Source organism: Chenopodium album, chromosome 22 (genome assembly GCF_948465745.1).
Source record: "Chenopodium album chromosome 22, dcCheAlbu1.1, whole genome shotgun sequence".
NCBI classification, from domain to species: domain Eukaryota; kingdom Viridiplantae; phylum Streptophyta; class Magnoliopsida; order Caryophyllales; family Amaranthaceae; genus Chenopodium; species Chenopodium album.
The window spans coordinates 9,583,436-9,601,665 of NC_137855.1; the positions used below are offsets into that span (position 1 = coordinate 9,583,436).

Sequence of the window (18,230 nt, forward strand, 5' to 3'; positions counted from 1 at the left end):
TAGCTAACTAGTTCCCCATTTAACACCACGTGAATTGATAATGTCAGTATGTCACTCGTACATAACAAATCTAACAACTTGGGTTTAGTTAGAAACTAATGGTTAGACTATGTTCGTTTCACCAAATCTAATGTACGTTATTTGCAAAATTCAAGTAGACAATAGAAAAATTGAATTATATTCAAATAAATCCAAAAAAATGTTCATATAAAAACAGGGGAAAATGGACCCACCGAATATAGAAAACACAAGAGCCACAAAATGATTAGTAGTTGAATGCTCCATAACAGAGGTGCAGCCGCGCATGGATGATGCAACCTTTTTCCTGCCTTGGATTCTCAAGCAACAACCATCAATTTTTATTCCCACCCAAAAATAAAAAATAAAAAATAAAAAATAAAAAAATAAAAATATATTAAAAAAATTCTATTTTTATACTCTCATATTCAAAGACTTTCTTTAATTTGTCCTTTTATTCTATTTAATTTTTATTAATTAAATATTGGGAGGGTGAGCTTGTAGTCTTTTTCAAATAGACAGTTGGATGAGGAAAAAGATCCAAATAGTAAAAGCTACAAACAGCCTTTTTTTTTTGTTTGCATAATAATCCGGATTTTATGGGACCATAAAGCAACTAATTATCTCACTAATGCTTGGTTGTTAGCCTATTATTACTAGGCTACTAAACAAGTTATAATGTTGCTTTCATGATAAATTTTCTACTCATTACTTGGACTTGGAAATTTTTGTTAGGAATGTCTAATCGGGTGATTTGGTGGGTATTGTTTCACATCGGATTCAATCATGGCCGTGATAGACATATGTTAAGTAGGTAATGGGACGAGTATGAGGATTAAAAAAAAAAAAAAAAAGTATTTCTTGGCCAAGGCCGTCCTAAAGATTATCCACTTGTTATTTTTGATCGTCAGGATCAAATCTTTACTCTCACATAAAATACCTTTGGTCCCATCACTTTTGTCTCTTATCAACTTCATTCAACTAAAGTTTATAATAACTCTTCCTCTTTTAGGAGGATCGTTTCTCCCTCGAAAGAAAGGGTTTTTCTTTTTCTTTAGGAGGATTTTCTCTTTCGATTGAAAGAAAAGGTTGGGCTTTTTTGTTTGATGGATTGCCGTAGAGTTGTTTCATGGGTATAGATTTGTGCGGAGTCGAAAAAGAGATTATTCTTTTGATTACAACCAGAATCAAGCGAAATAAACTCCCTCGTCGAAGAATGCTGTAAATCACAGCGATGTAGAAAAGGGTATAAAGAATGTACAATCTGCAATCGTAGCTTTGCTAAAAGGGTTTTTTATCTGATTCAATTGTCACATAAGTTTTTGATATAAATCTCTTTGTAGATGGCATATGACCTCTTATTTATGAATCAATCTTTGTTCCAAAAAATAAAAAAAAATAAAAAATAACAGAAATAAAATGTATAAGAGCTATCTTTTAGAAACAAAGGGAGTATAATTAAGAGCTATCTTTTAGAAACAAAGGAAGTATGATTGTGAGATTGTACTCGATTTTTATCCACCTGCCTAGAGATTTTTGTGATGTATTTGAGAGGATTAAAGTTGTGTGCTTGGATAATTTCAAACATCTTCTCTAAGCTAGTAAGCTGTGTGAATGGCATATTAATATTTTCTTTTTTTTTTTTCTCTTTTTACTTACCAAGTAGCACAGGGATTGCTTAGGCACAGTTTCACATCTCTTGCCACGCCATGCACAGTGACTCAGAAAGGTATTACAGTTGCTAACATAAAGCACATGACAGTCGAACACAAACAATACACTGCATCTGAACTTTCCAGCTTCCAGTAAAATTAATTTACATTATGATTCTATACATCAAACCAGTAGATCCATGGACAATATATGTGGTATAAATTTCTAACTGCCTACACATTTGGTACATCATCTGCAGCAACTGTATGAAACAAAAGGCACAAACCCACAAGTTTCCAACCATAACTTGGCCATCGCCTTATACACAAACTAGAGCCAGGATAGACAAATAATACAGAGCACTGACTTCAGACGGCGCCTTTTATACAGGTTTTACTACATGTGAAGCAAAACAAATGCAGCATCATTGATGCTTGTTCTATGGAAAAGTATATACTTAAGGAAGCTTCACACAGTGATAAATTTTCAAACAGTTTACTGGGGGAAGAGTTGCAAGCACAGCTTCATAGTTAATGTCGCCGTATGCAGTAGAAACATATCTGATAGTTGAGAATAGTCCCTGCAGTGGTGTTCGGTAAAGAGCTGATTAGGGTAAGTAGAGCAGATTTTAAATGTCAATCCACTATTTAAAAGTGCTCGGTAAAGTGTAAATTGGAATATAAGATTGAGATGAATCTACTCGTTTGAAACATGCTAATAAGAGGAGCATATGTAGGACAGACGATTAGACATGCTTTAAAATTAAACTATCCCTAATTGGACCTAAATGGTGTAACTGTATATGAGCTACTATTAATTTCAAATAAGCACTCAACAAATAGGATAAGTATAGGATAAAAAGGCTAGCTCAATTCTTGTGTATTGCTCTATCCATTTAGAATAAGAAATTAAGCAGCAAAAGGTTGTGTTGATCAAAACGCTCATCAAGTATGTCATAGAATTGTGAACTAGTACAGTACACTCAATTCATATATCACAATAGTGGCAATCTATAACAGTACGCTCATTAATGTTGTATTTTGAATTGAGTGATATTGACACAACATTAATATATCACAATAGTGGCAATCTATAACAAACTTAGCCAAGTCACAAGACTCACAACACACCAAGGTGCTTTGGCTACAGTGGATCCTGTTCGAACAAGCATTGACATATGTAATTCTGCCGTCTTTTTACAGTGGTTTGCCGCTACCCAAAAAGACCCTTCCCCAAAAACTTGCATACAATACACAATCTAACAACATGAATTCTCCATATGAATCCCTATGACCAAGCTTTTTTTTTTTTTTTTTTTTTTGTCACATCCTGTTTCAAATTTTGATGGTTTTGTAACATCCAGTAATGCACAGTAATTGTTATATCGTATAAAAATAGAGCAAAGCGCTATGTGAATGAATAATTAATCAAGCAGATTACCTAGAGTCTACAGACTCACCACATAAGTACCTGATAGGATATCTCCCAATTTGTAAGTTTATTACTACTTCATATTGCTTAAATATGGCTATCACTTGAGAATTATTTGCTCAATCCAAAGGTCTTCTGAAACCAGGAGTGAATATCTGCCCAACTGCTTCAAGTGCAGAAACATTCCATCTTTCCACATGTCTGGCAATCTGTTCAGTTAAAAGAAATATTTAAGTTATCCGAATACGTTGCTCCTGAGATGACGTAGTAAAAAAAGATCTATATACTCACTTTATATTCATCATTTAAATCATAGGTTGTACTTCCTTCAATGGCAATCAGAGGCCTCCATGGAAGCTTTAAGTAGGTCCTTCAGAAATACAAAGTGAAAGTTTTACGATAAGACTTTTTTTGTATTGATCACTATTATTAAAACAGTTAACATAACTTCCACAATAATAATAAGGAAACATAAACCCAATGGAAAATATAAGTACTCAAAACACAAAAACGTAAAATACATGAAACAACTATATGCTTCTGCAGAATTGATGCTAAAATCGTCATCAGATTATATTCATCCACCTATAGTATAAGATACATTAAATATACAAAAGCTTTAGACAAAAGAACAATCAGTTGACAGGCTACCTAGCGATTTTCATGGCTGATCAATTCACATAATTATTGCCAATCCACAAAAAATGAACAGCATATCTTTGAACAAAGTGACCAACAATAAGCTACATGAAGATCACTACTACCCTAATGCCTCTAACGAGTCTCCTGACCTTGGCAGGTACGGGAGATGAAATACAAGCACTTGCCCCTACAACAGAGAAGTAGTTTTCAATTAACCCAAATTAATGTAATGTCTGTCAGCTTCTATAAACTAAACAAGAAGTAAACAGCCTAATTAATAAGATATCTTCAAAGTTGAACTAATAGGTGAGCCTGTCCAGACTGAGAGATGAGAAAATGGGACTACGAACATGGATTACAACTTTACATGTATGATTTAGCACTCCACTAAAATCAATATTCAGATACTGCACTAACTCTTGATCTACCACAGCCTAAGTAAATTCCATAGATTGCCAAGCAACAGTCCATTAATCTATTTATGTTTGGAAACCTCTTATAGGACCATAAATGCATAGACCGAAGAACGAACTAGAGTAAATTACATAATGAACATACCAACAATTCTGATATCATTTACAGGACAAGCAAATATTGTTATGAGAGGAGAATGGCAAAAGAATAAGTCCCCAAGGAAATGTAGCATCTTGCATTGTTACATTGGTGGCATGTAATACATAGAAGAGTAATAAAAGCAGCAGGACAAGAAAGTGATCGGTAACTGTGACGCTAAGTCACAGACTCACAGTAACTAGGAAAATCATAAGCTTAAAAAAATGAACTAAGCACCTTAAGCTCCAATTTGCCAATACAAAATCTCTATCAGCATCAATGCCCTGTGTAGAAAGAGCTACCAGAATCATTATCAACTCAGCAATGGAGGATAGGATTATACTTGTAACATACATGTCACTATGTCAGTCAAAAACAGATGAATGAAACTCAAATAAAAGGAAAGAAATCAGGTCAATGCAATGATTTTCAATGTTACAATCACAAGGCTAATAGTTAAATATTGGGTACCGCTGAAACCCCAAGTTGGTGTAACAAATTTCCCAACAGGGCATATGAATCACATAAAAGGTGTTAGTAGTACTCACATTGAAGAAAGGAAATTAAAAAGGGAAAAATTAAACAATCTGATACCAAGGAGCAGAATCCTTTTACACCCTTCCCAATCCTAAAGCCCCCAAACCCATAGCCTCTATGTGGAGATTGAAATCAGCTACTGGTTGACTTTGCACATTATTAGAACAAGGCCTTCACGAGTTTTAATTCATGAGTGAAGATGGTTCAGATATTCCATCACAGGAACGAAATGACATGTGGTATAACATTAAACAAGTAGTGACTTATTGCTTTTATTAACTGGTGGCTACCAAACTATCTTATGAGCTGCAAAGCATCGGGGTATTTATATGTTTTTAAGTGTATTTATGAAATATATAATCCCTTGAAGAAAACCAACTGTATGAGATTCATTGTTGAAGGTGAGAGTAGCGTGACAAAGGAAATCAGTCAAAAGAATGAGCACTTGAAAATGAACCCAGCACCCTTTTAATTGGCATTTGACATGAGGCAGAAAGGCTTTAATGGAATGTCAATAGAAAAAAGTCTGTCTACAATTTGTAAAGATGGAGTGCCAGATTGGGGAAGGTCTTTTTTATTTACATGTAAAGACCAGTTTGCAAGAAGAGGTGCAACCAAAAAAGAGAAAACTACCAATGCCACAAAATTTACAACTTTAAAGAACAAAAAAGGAATTAAATACCTTCTCGATACTTTTGAGCACAATAGAGGGTTGCTCAAAAAAAGGTACGAGCAATTGCAAGTTCCGTGAATACAAATCTCTGCCTGCTTAACCGAAAACAAATAACCAGTTTATTCTAGTAACTTGAGGGTGCAATAGGCTCACATTAAAACATACATTAATCCCCTGACCCAGGAAAATAGAGGAAGAAAAGGAAATGTGTAAACAATCAACACCCAATTTACAATGCAAGCAATATACAATCTGATATGTTAATATAAGTTCATTCATCTATTCCATTTCCAAGTCTAGTTAACACAGCTGAACAAGGGTCTGAGAGATATAGGATATGTCTAAACCCCCTAACCTGTCCAACCCCCCAAGATAGAAACCTGCTAGAGGCATTAAGAATGAATCGAATTGAGACCCTTTCATCAAAACCTCCAACTACACATTTGGTTTATACAAGAAGGAAAATAAGTTATAAATAATTCATAGCAAAAGTCAAACACAACTGCAAGAAAAACATCAAGCATTCATTCATCTGTTAGCAGAGGCTGTAAAGACGTAAAGTCCATTATTTACCACTGAATTTAATGGTTGGATCCTCAAAAAGACAATCCTCGATATAAATTGAAGAGGTAAAAATCCCTGCATCCACCAAACAATATTATCAGCTCTCAAATAGTCAAGTGTGCTTGTCGGTGTGTGTCTTAAGAAATCATATCATAATTATCAATCAAAAGTCCAAGAACAACACCAAGCAATTGCAGGCAGCTGCATTCAAAAGGAGAATGAAATTATTAGCACACGAGTCATCAATATGAACAGATACAACAAGTTTCACTCATAAGCATATGAATGATCACACATACGACGATTACAGGAGATTCAAGGATAACTACGGGCCTCATCCTGAGCACGAACGATATCAAGATACGTACAATCTGCTCAACAATTATTGCACAATAATTTCTTCCTTGTAAACCAGCAGAATATTAACCATGCTTTCAAGAGTCAAATAACAATATAACATCATCCATAAGTCCATAACTACTAGCAAAACTTCTGTACCCCACATTCTGTTTACAAGAAACAGTTGACTTTATGTGTTCAATATAATTCAGCCAATACAAATAAAGAGTTTCAATGAATCAAAATCACAGAGAATGAGAGAAAGCACTATAAATGCACAAAAAGCAAGGGAAAATTCACCTGTAACAAAATATGCATTATCATAATCTGACTTGAGAATACCCATAACATCATCCACCCCAGAAATTAATAAATCCTCTTCCCCTTTAGCTACCACCACATCGGTTCTACAAACATAAAATGCTCAATTAACTTATCATTAGAAGAAGAAAAAAAATGCAAAACCCTTGATTCGCAAAGTCTATGAAATTATAAAAAAGGGGAAATTTGGGCAACCTGTTATTATTGAAGGAAGAGAAAAGCCTGAGAAATTCAGTGACTCCATTAACGGCAAATTTAAGGAACTGGGGTGTTTGTTTCTTTGAATTGCGGTCAGTTGATGGGTTTGAATTGCAGAAAATTCTGGTATTGGTGATCTGCAAAAATGGAAAATGAAAGAGCAATTGAAAATAAAAGGGAAAGATTAGAAATTTTAATTTGATAACAGAGGGTTTGATTTTGGATGAAAATATGAAATGAATTTACTTTGGACAGTCTGGAGGAGTAGGATGTTGGAATAACGCCGGTGGAGCAACAAATTCCCGCCATGTAATTTTATTGATTGGGTTAAATGGCTTCCCAACTTTCGATTATTTGTTTTGGCTAGATTTGGTCATTTATGTCCAATTACTTCTGGCTACACCCTCTACAAAACGAGGTTGGTTTTTTTTTTTTTTGAATGGTGACGTTTTTTTTTTTTTTTTTTTTGGGTGCACACGAGGGCTAGGCCCCGAGTTGAATGGTGACTTATAATTTTGATTAGTCGAACATGTTATAGATTAGATTATTTATTACGTCTTAACACACCTCTCATTAGAGATATCAAAGATATACTCCGTAGTTGGTAATTTTGGTATCAATGTTATTATCATATCTTGTTATCTTTAATTTAGTCACAGAGTCTTATATGTGGCTGGCCACACCGTGTGGCAGGGGTTACCTTATTAGTGTAATAGGGGTTACTTGATCAGTGTTAAAGGGGTTACTTTATCAGTGCTATAGGGTTACTCAGTTAGTGTTATAGGGGTTACTCAATTAGTATTACAGGGGTTACTTGGTCATTTTTATATGGGTTACTTTGTTATTTTATAAGTGGTCACACGGTGTGGCTAGCCACACACAAGACGGGCTGTAATTTAGTACATTATGTTGTGATATATCGTTATAAAATTGTTGATATTAGCTGTTGTAATCTTCAATATCATCTTTCATTATAGGCTAAGTGAATTGATCTTTGTATATTCTTGTGTTTGTTTATCGTATACATAATACATAAGCCTTATATTCTTATTACAATTAGTTTCATCAATCTCCATCTTTTAGTTACCTTGTATTATCACATACTTCTTGTGTGGATTATTTTCACTTACTTATGTAGATTAGTTAGAGTTTGAATCCTATCATATCACAAATTCCCCCTACCTTGTATTATAAAAGGAGGGTCACCATTTTCAATTTTCCATTGACCATCACTCTAGTCAACTTTAACTTTTAGAGACGAAAGGAGTATAACTAATTAACCATGACCGATCACCCCACCACCACCCAACCTCTCAAGTTCATTACGGGCTCTGACTCATACGGTTGCGCCCTCAAAGACGCTCTCGTCTCCCACCTCCGATCCCTCAACATCGAAGTCGAGGACCTCGGAGTGGGCCCATACTACACCATGGGTAAAAACATAGGCCAGCGAGTGGCCGCGGGAGGTGACACCACTCGCGGCCTTGTCGCTTGTGGAACAGGCGTAGGCGTCCAAATATTCGCCAACAAAGTCCCTGGAGTTTACGCCGCCACTTGTCTCACTACCGACGAGGCCAAGAACACCCGGTCCATCAACAATGCCAACGTCCTCGCCGTATCCGGCATGTCAACTCCACCCGAAACCGGCATCGAAATTCTTAACACCTTCATCAACACCCCCTTTAAGTCTCCCTGCCCTGCCTCCAACAACAAGGAATGGGACCCTGAAGTGGAAGACTTCCTTACCAAGTCTCTCCCAGAGATGGCTAACATCGGAAAATCGGAACCCGAGTTTGAAAGGGAGTGCGCCATTTGCAGCCTAGCAAAGAACAGAGAGTTTGTTCCTGTGGAGAAAATTTCTGGAGGGAAAATGAAGATAGTAAGGGAAAGTCCAACATCGGCTATTATTCGATTCGAGGCCGGGAGTGTAGCGCCTGCTCATCATCATAGCTTTGGGCATGACTTGTATGTTATAAAAGGGTGGAAAATAGTGTGGAATTTGAGTAAAAATGAGAAGTATGATCTGAGTGATGGAGATTATTTGTATACACCTGCTGGAGATGTTCATAGAGTTAAGTATTTGGAAGATACCGAGTTTTTTCTTAAGTGGGATGGTCCTTGGGATATTGTTTTGGATGAAGATCTTGAATCTGCTAAGGCTGCTATTGCTAATCAAGATTTCTGAAGGCAAAATTGAAGAAAATATTGACATTGCATTCCCATCTTCTGATTCTAATTTATATCATCTTATGGTTTTTGTTGATAAATAAAAATGTATGGTTGATGAAATTATTGTTAAGTGTCTATATTCTCGGTGTTTTTATGTGGCTGTCTTAACATTGTGTAAGTGATGGTGATTGTGCTACATACAATATAGTCTCTGTGTCTCTGAATGATTCAAATATCGATCCATGAACTTCGATCAATCAATTTAATTTCTGAAAATTCTTGAACATTATCTGTACATGTAAAATCTATGACATAAAATGATGTAACTATATCTACTGTAAGTACAATATGTATACTAGTATGCTAAGACATACCTAGCTAGCAGCAAATGTGCTAGATTCATCTGTAACAAGTAGAACTTATTTCCTGTTCAGGATTATAAACGTATATACCAAACAATTACAGGTTCTGAACTCGAAATATCACATTAGCCTGAAATCAAAGCTGAAAGGAGAGAAGCAAAAGCGTCATAGTCTGAAGTACTGATGTTGAATTTGACATAATCTGCTTTGCTGATAAATGCCAAGTCTCCTAGCTCCCGGAGGTTGAATCGCAGCATGATGTGTTTGGGTGGGTCAGTAACAAGGCATAGAAGAAGCCCTTTTGCTATGAATAATGCCTTCTTTAAAGACTCATGATGATGCATTTGGAACCAAGCACAATGCATCGTATCTGGTAACATTCCCCTAATTCCATTAGTCTGCAATCAAAAACCCCCAACAAATAAGTACTGAAATTCTTTTCTTGGCTTATGTAGTATAATTGGAATCGACTATTAGCTGCTTTAGTGTACCTCTTCGTACAACTTCCAAGTTGTCTCTCCAATATTGGCGATCATAGTCTTGTCCGATACATTCATTAAGACTGGTACATGTGAATAAAAGAAAGAAAGAAACAAGTTAAGAGATATATTTGGCATATACTTAACTACTGAGTACATACCGAAGTAGTGATGACAAAAGATAGAAGATAAGAAGCGAGCCCGGACCTAGTCTAGCAGTTGACACATATTCTTCAATCATCTCCCTGAAGTGATCACTTAGTATGACAGCCTCACAGGCGAAAGTAATGTTGGGAAATTTCTCGAAGCTACCATCCATTTCTAGTAATTCCACTGCAAACTCTCTAGGAGAAGCATTTCCTGAAATTAATCATCAAAAGTTTAACACTCCTAAATTTCCTTCTGTCATGAAATCATGCTACAGATGTTACATCTCGAATTTGCAGATAGAAAACCAAACATTATTTATAACAAGTACTTAAAAGTTAACATTTGTTTTGATACAGAACATGAGCAAATGTCACAAAAACCTTTTCATAATACACATTTGGAATTGAACAAAAATTTGTAGGGAATTAGGGAAACACCATTTCATAATACACATTTGGCAAATAAATGCCAATCTACCCCGATTAAAACTCATTAGAAGCACTTTAAAACCTTAAACTTGATGTTTGTTATTCAATCCCCAAAATATTAACAGGTAATTGCAAGATTAGTTTGGGAAATTTATCATACAAATAAGGTGAAATTTTCTGACTCAATACCATAAATGATTCATAAAACATTCCAATGTTGTCCAAATTGAAAACCCTAATACCAAACCTAAATTATTCCCAAATTAAAACCCTAAGTTCAAATTGAAAAGTGAAAATTATAACTGCTAATTATTGTATTAAATTAAACTTTTCAGAATTACCTTCACAGTAAAATAGTAAACAATGTAGTTTCCAGGTAATTTAAGAACCCTTTGTTTCTCATAATAATCAGACTTTAAATCAATGAACAATAACATTAATTTCATACATTTCCCACCAAAAAACATACATTAAAATGTTACAGAAATTATAATAAAAACAGGACAATCAAATTAACAAGAAATACTTACCAAACATGAAATTGAGTTGAGAAGAGCCAAGAAGATGAGAAACGGTGACAACATCATTATCAGAAGCATCAACAAGATTATCGAGAACATAATTCAAGTTAATCATCTTGTTGATCATAGCATTTTTGAACTCAAAGTTGATCAAACCAGAGGACATCAACCAAAGTTGTCCTGCAACCTCAATTTCCGTGTTCCGAACCGTGATCTCCAACCCAATCTCTTTAACTTCGATCAACCCCACACCAGTTGGATTAAAACTGGCATCGGTTAGAGATTTCAATGCCTGCTTCAGTTTAATTGCTGGGTTTACTTCGAAACGAAAACTCGAAAGTGGCGTTTCTTGGAAAGTGTCAATTTGATCATCTTCTGTAGGTTCTTGAATTGGGTTTTTGACAATTACATTCATGGCGGGAAGAGTGAAGACGGAGGAAAGAGATGAACAGAATTTCAAAGGTTTCTGATTTTTGTAATTACTGTAACTCTAGTTAAACTTTCTGGTTATGGTGATCTGCAAAAATGGGAAATTAAAGAGCAGAAATTGTTTTGATTATAAAAAATAATAAAGGGTTTGAATTAGGATGAAATGAAATTACTTTGGATAGTGTTGAGTATGTAGGATGTTGCAACAGATTCCCGCCATGTATTTGTACAGATTGTGTTTAAATGACTTCCCAACTTTTGATTACTACTAGAGGTCTAGAGTTGTGTTTCGACCTTTGACCCATTTTTTACTTTTCGTTGACTTTAGGGGTTCAAGCCAAATCCGCGGAGGACTTTAGAGTCAATAAAGCCTAATATTGAAAATTGCGATTTTAAAAACTAAAAAAAGGCCAACATGACCGCTTCCCAAGCATATTTGTCGACGTTGTCCAAATCTTTGATAAATTGGATGTATGAAGGCGAGCAATGTTGCCCTGATCCTTGCGGAACAATGAGACAAGATACAATCTATAGGCAAATAGCCTTGATTCTCGTCTCATCTTATCTGTTAGAATCGATGCAAATGGTTTTCAAGGTGTATAGTTTGAGGCAATTGGGTATTTAAAATTGTATCATAGCAATTCGTGTGTATATGAAGGCTATTAGCTTAATTGGTAAAGCAACCAATTTTAAAGCATATTTGACAAGAAGATATTTTGCATTTTTTATTAAAAAAAAAAAATAACAAAGGAAGACATTATCAGAGTATAGTTTGTTTCGTGATAAAACAATGTCTCAAGCAAAAAAGCAATAGAATGTTTTATGAAATATGTAAAACTATAAAGGATGGGTGAAAAAGAGAGTTAGGGTGAAGAAAAGGAATCAAATTTAAAATAGACTAATTAAAATTATGCAAAACAGTAAAAGATGATCGATTTAGTAGTCGAAGGAGAGGGAAAGCAATATGTTAAGCAAGTAGATGAGAGTGATGCAGGAGGCTGAGAACAATTTTAAGAGTATTTTATAATTTAACATATTTTAAGAATTGCACAAAAACAATCAGATACGATGAGTAGTCTGTCTCTCTGATAATAATGATTCAATATATCGACCATGAACTTCAATCAATTTAAATTCCGTAAATTCTTGAACATTATCTGTACATGTAAAATCATTTACATAAAATGATGTAGCTGCATCAAATGTACGTACAATATGTATACCAGTATGCTATGGACAGACCTAGCAGCAAATGTGCTACATTCATCTGTAACATTATATTTTGTAACAAGCACAAGCCATTTTCTGTTCAGGATTATAAACGTATATTCTAAACAATTTCAGGTTCTGAACTCAAAATATCACATTAGGGAACCGAAGCTATAACGCTAGATGTTAAAGTGTAATAGTCTGAATCAGTGGCGTTGAAAGCAATATATCCTGGTTTGCTGATAAATGCCAAGTCTCCTAGCTCTCGCAGGTTGAATCGCAGCATGATATGTTCAGGTGGGTCAGTAACAAGGCATAGAAGAAGCCCTGTTGCTATGAACAACGCCTTCTTTAAAGACTCAAGGTGATGCATTTGGAACCAAGCACAATGATGAGTATGTGGTGGCATTCCCCTAATTCCATTAACCTGCAATCAAAAGCCCCCAACAAAATAAGTACTGAAATTCCTTTCTTGGCTTATGTAGATATAATTGAGATCGACTATCAGCTGTTTGAGTGTACCTCTTCGTAGATGTTCCAAAGTGACGTTCCTATACAGACTGTCAAAATCTTTTCTGATATTTCCATTGAAACTGGTACATGCGAATAAAAGAAAGAAAGAAACAAGTGAAGAGATCCGGCATATACTTAAATACTGAGTACTGAAGTAGTGATGACAAAAGATAGAAGATGAGAAGCTAGATCGGACCTCTTTTAGTACTTGACTCATATACTTGAATCATCTCCCTGAAGTGCTCACGTAGTATGACAGCCTCACAGGCGAATGTAATGTTGGGAAATTTCTCGAAGCTAGCATCCATTTCGAGTAATTCCACAGCAAACTCTCTAGGAGAAGCATTTCCTGAAATAATCATCAAAAGTTTTAACACACTTAATTTCCTTCTGTTATGAAATCAGGCTGCAAATGTGAAATATCAAACTTGCAGATAGAATACAAGATTGCTATTTATAACAAGTACTTAACATTCGATTTCTCTGATGCAGAACATGAACAAATGTCAGGAAAACCTGTACGGCAAATGATTAACCAAACTCCGTTGAGCTAATGAAATACTCCGTATCAATATTCGCGTAATTCTGATTTTTTTTCATATTTCAATCACAAGTTTGATGTCAAACAACCTTGTATTACTTGGAGTCCATCACAAACTTCAATCGAAATTTAAGGAAAAATTGTAGGGAACACCTTTCATAACACACATTTGCAAATAAATGCCTTATACAAACTAGTTTTTTGGTCGCATTACCTTAGAAAAAAGGATTTTGTAAACATTTCTGTTTGTAGGCATCTCCAACAATTTACTCCAAATTAACTATTTTAAGTACTTTAAGAACCTTAAATTTATTCTTGTTTGTTAATTAATCCCCAAAAATACCCTAATTTGAAATTGGTGCGTAATTGCAAGATTAGTTTGGGGAAATTTTCTTACAACTAAGGTGAAATTTTCTAACTCGAAACCATAAATGATTCATAAAACACTACAATGTTGTTCATGTACACCCAAATTGAGAACCCTAATATCAAAGCTGTATAAATTATCCCCAAATCAAAATCCTAAGTTCAAATTGACATGAAAAGTGAAATGTTTTGTATTAATTACATGTAATTAGGTTTTAAACTAGGAAAATTAGATCTGCAAATAATTATTAAATTCTTCATTACCGAGAAAAGAAAAGAAAATTAAATATGTCAGAACAACATGTAGTGTGATTTTCACTGATAACTTCTACTCTTCACGATAAATTGTACAACCTTTTGTTTCTCATAATAATCAGACTTTAATTTAAAAAACAATAACATTAATTTCATACATTTCCCACCAAAATATATGCATTTAAATGTTACAGAAATTATATAAAAAAAATAAATAAATAAAATACAGGACAATCAAATCTACAAGAAATACTTACCAAACTTGAAATTGAGTTGAGAAGAGCCAAGAACATGAAAAAGGGTGACAGTATCATTATCAGAAGCATCAACAAGATTCTCGAGGATACACTTCAAGTTAATCATCTTGTTGATCATAGCATTTTTTAACTCAAAGTTGATCAAACCAGAGGACTTCAACCAAAGTTGTCCTGCAACCTCCATTTCCGTGTTCCGAACCGTGATCTCCAAACCAATCTCTTTAACTTCGATCAACCCCAACCCATTTGGATTAAAACTGGCATCGGTTAGAGATTCCAGTGCTTGCTTCAGTATAGTTGCTGGGTTCACTTCGAAACGAAAACTCGAAGTTGGCGGTTCTTGGAAAGTGTCAATTTGATCATCTTTTGTAGTTTCTTGAATTGGGGTTTCGGGTTCTTTAGAAGATTGAATTGGGTTTTCGACATTGGCTGTTTCGAGATCTTCAATGATGGCGGAGAGTGAATGCAGAGGACTTGAAGATCTTCGAGAGATTAAATGATCTTTTTTTTCTAAATTCATGGCGGGAAGAGTGAAGACAGAGGATAGAGATCAACAGAATTTCAAAGGTTTCTGATTTTAGTTGTTACTGTTACTTTAGTTAAATTTTCTGGTATATTGATGATTCTGCAACAATGGGAAATTAAAGATTTGAATTTTTTTTTTTTGAAAATTAGAAATTAGAAATGTTTTTTTGTATTTAATCAAGGGTTTGAATTCTAATGAATAGAAATTTGTAGATAGTCTTGAGTAGTATGATGTTTAGATAACATATTCCCGCCATGTACTTCTTAGATTGTGTTTAAATGACTTTCCAATTTTTTTTTTGAAAGTTGACTTTCCAACTTTTAATTACAACTAGAGTTGTGTTTTGACCTTTGACCCATTTTTAATTTTCGTTGACTTTAGGAGTTCAAGCCCAATTGACATTACACTTTAGAGTCAATGAAGCTCAATATGGGAATAATACCATAGAATAGATGGAGCCGAGCTAGAAAGACGAGTATTCAATAAGATTTCAAAAGAAAAAAGCAAGCAGTAGAAAATAATTTCGATGCCTAATCACCATCTTAAGTTTTTAATTAAGCAATTTGAGACAATAAAATAATCAAGGACATCGAATAAAAAGAAAATCAACATGACACTTTACATTTTCCTTAGGCTTTACAATTCTTAATTCTTTAGCATTCTAAGCTTACCAAGTTAGCAACCTAGATTAGTTTAACAATAGAGATAGCATTAGTACGATATTGATCATCAAATCTTGAAAGAATTTTGTCTGATTCGGGATAATTCAAAACTGATTTGTAATATGATAATATGGGTTGTTTTCGAGAGAATCTCATGTGGCAACACTCATTTTAATGATGTTTCGTGCACCTTATATTATAGGTCGTGTTGTTTGAGCTACTAGTCAAAGTTTGTGTTGTTGAGTGCAACTTGTTAATAGTTCATGCTATTGAGTCCAATTTAGCCTAATTATAATTGTATGACAATCATGTTCATTATAAATATACTAAATGTTCATTTATTTTTATAATTGACTTGTTTATTTTTTAATACTAAACTAAGGGCCTGTTCTCTTCAACTTATTTTCAGTTCAGTTCAGTTTAGCTCCAATAAGTTCAATTCACTTCAGTTTTAGTTCAGTTCAGTTCTTATTTTAATTTTCTTCTCTTCATAAAATATTCAGTTCAGTTCAGCTCCAATAATTTCAGTCCAGTTTAGTCAATCAGAACAGACCCTAAGTTTAACCCCGTGCAATGTACAGATGTCGAATAATTATTATAAGGAGTAATAATTATACAAAAAATAAATAAATAATTTGACAAAGTATAAAAACGCGTGAAATATATTAAAACACCGCAAACATATGATAAAAAAAAATATTTATATATGTAATAGTTATGTAGTGCAAGTTGATATTTTAGGAAGTTTACTTTAAAATTATATATATAAAAAAAAAAAGTCACAATCTAGATGTAAAACAATAATTTATTTTTAGAAAGTAATATTGGAGGGAATTTTTGTATAATATATTTTCAAGTGTCACCTTAGATTTGCTATTAGTAATATGTAATTGATGCTCATTTTTTAATGCGTTCAATAAATATTCAATTTTCATTTTTTTTTGGAAAAATTGACATGAATAATCACAACTTTGCTCGATTTACCCAAAATAATCTCAACTTTCAATTATTTTTTAATAAATCGAACTTTAATATGAATTTGATTTTAATTGTCCAATTGGTTATCAAATTAGTTATAACAAATCGCCTGACACGTGTCAGGACGTGATAGGTCAAAAAAATTACATAAAAAATATAATTAATTAAAAAAAAAACTCCAATCCACCAGCCTAGCCACCACCGCCCTAGCGCCTAATCCCCACCTCGGCTGCCGGCGCCTAGCCGACATAATCATCCGGCGGCCATTTCCCCCAGCCTCCTCCGGCGGAGACTACCTCACCATCCCTATCCCGACCCCTTCCCACGAACAAACAAACCCCCCCCCCCAAATTCCCCCACCAAACGTACCACCTTCGCTCCTCCCATTTTGTCACCCCGATCCACGCATAAACGCCCTACCTCCCCGAAACGCCTCCTCCAAACGACCCTATTCCCCAATTCGCCGGCCTCCAAAATCTCAACAGTTGAACCAGAAGCGGAAGAGAAGATGGGTAAGGTGGGTTCCGTCGGCAGGAAAGGAGGAAATGAGCCGGTAGGATGGGCGCCGGACAGTCAGGGTGTGGGCCAGGTAGCCACCGGAAACAGTCGGACGTGCCGCTGACTTGTGCGCGCTTCTCTTTTTCTTTTTTTTATTTAAAGAAATACCTTCACTAAGAATTAATACTCCCTCCATGTTTTTTTAAGTGTTACAGTTTGACTGGCACATAGCTTTAGGTAATTTAATTAACTTAAATAAAATAAGAGATAAGTAGAGTAGTTGAAGTATTAAAAAATTGTAAAAGAAAGATAGTAGGGTTAATAGTTTATTGAAAAGTAATGAATGTGAGAGGAAAGATATACTTCGTTATAGAAAAAGTTATAGTGGGTTTGGGTAGGGACCATGAGAGGAGAGAGATATAATATTCTAATGTACCTTTTTGCCATAAAAGGAAGTGTAACACTTATTTAAACATGGCCGGATTTGGTAAGTGTATCGCTTATTAAAACACGAAGGGAGTAACAAAAAAACATAAATAAAAACTAATATTTTTAAAGTTAATTAATTATAAAATTAAATCAATAATACAAATATAAATTATAATTAAATTTAATTTTGACCAATTAAGTGATGATTAGTGTATAAAAAAAAAATTTACCCGTTCTATAGGTTAGTGGTCATCTAGGAGGCTAGGACCATTGAAAGCAAATTCATATTAAAGTTCGGATTATTAAAAAATAATCAAAAGTTGGGATTATTTTGGGCAAATCGAGCAAAGTTGGGATTATTTTGGGCAAATCGAGCAAAGTTGGGATTATTCCTGTGAATTATTATTCCTTTTTTTGCCGAAATGTTCTAGAGTGTTTTCCAGCTATACTAGCTACAAGGGTGCAATAGAAGCTATTTGTCATATACTTAAGAGACTTTGAGTAATATGATAGGAAAATTTGATGATTTT

General features: G+C 34.4%; 1 protein-coding gene and 1 pseudogene across 3 annotated transcripts; one reads left to right on the forward strand and one right to left on the reverse strand.

Annotated features, from left to right (window-relative positions):
- Positions 1-1,805: 1,805 nt before the first annotated feature.
- LOC145605283 (uncharacterized) lies at positions 1,806-7,296 on the reverse strand. 3 transcript variants are annotated; one of them, XR_014105027.1, is made up of 9 exons: positions 7,175-7,296; positions 6,926-7,065; positions 6,710-6,816; positions 6,080-6,145; positions 5,516-5,598; positions 4,534-4,580; positions 3,394-3,472; positions 3,142-3,311; positions 1,806-2,251 (listed from the first exon to the last, which is right to left on the reverse strand). XR_014105027.1 is itself a non-coding variant. In XM_081661329.1 (8 exons), exons 1-8 carry the CDS (start codon positions 7,235-7,237, stop codon positions 3,222-3,224), a joined length of 675 nt encoding a protein of 224 aa, XP_081517455.1. In that variant the 5' UTR covers positions 7,238-7,296; the 3' UTR covers positions 2,971-3,221. The 3 variants fall into 3 exon arrangements, 1 of the variants encoding a protein (XP_081517455.1); XR_014105026.1 differs by having other exon boundaries at positions 3,131-3,311; XM_081661329.1 differs by lacking the exon at positions 1,806-2,251 and having other exon boundaries at positions 2,971-3,311.
- A 914-nt stretch (positions 7,297-8,210) lies between these two features.
- On the forward strand, positions 8,211-9,113 carry LOC145603903 (DNA damage-repair/toleration protein DRT102 pseudogene; annotated as a pseudogene).
- Positions 9,114-18,230: the final 9,117 nt, after the last annotated feature.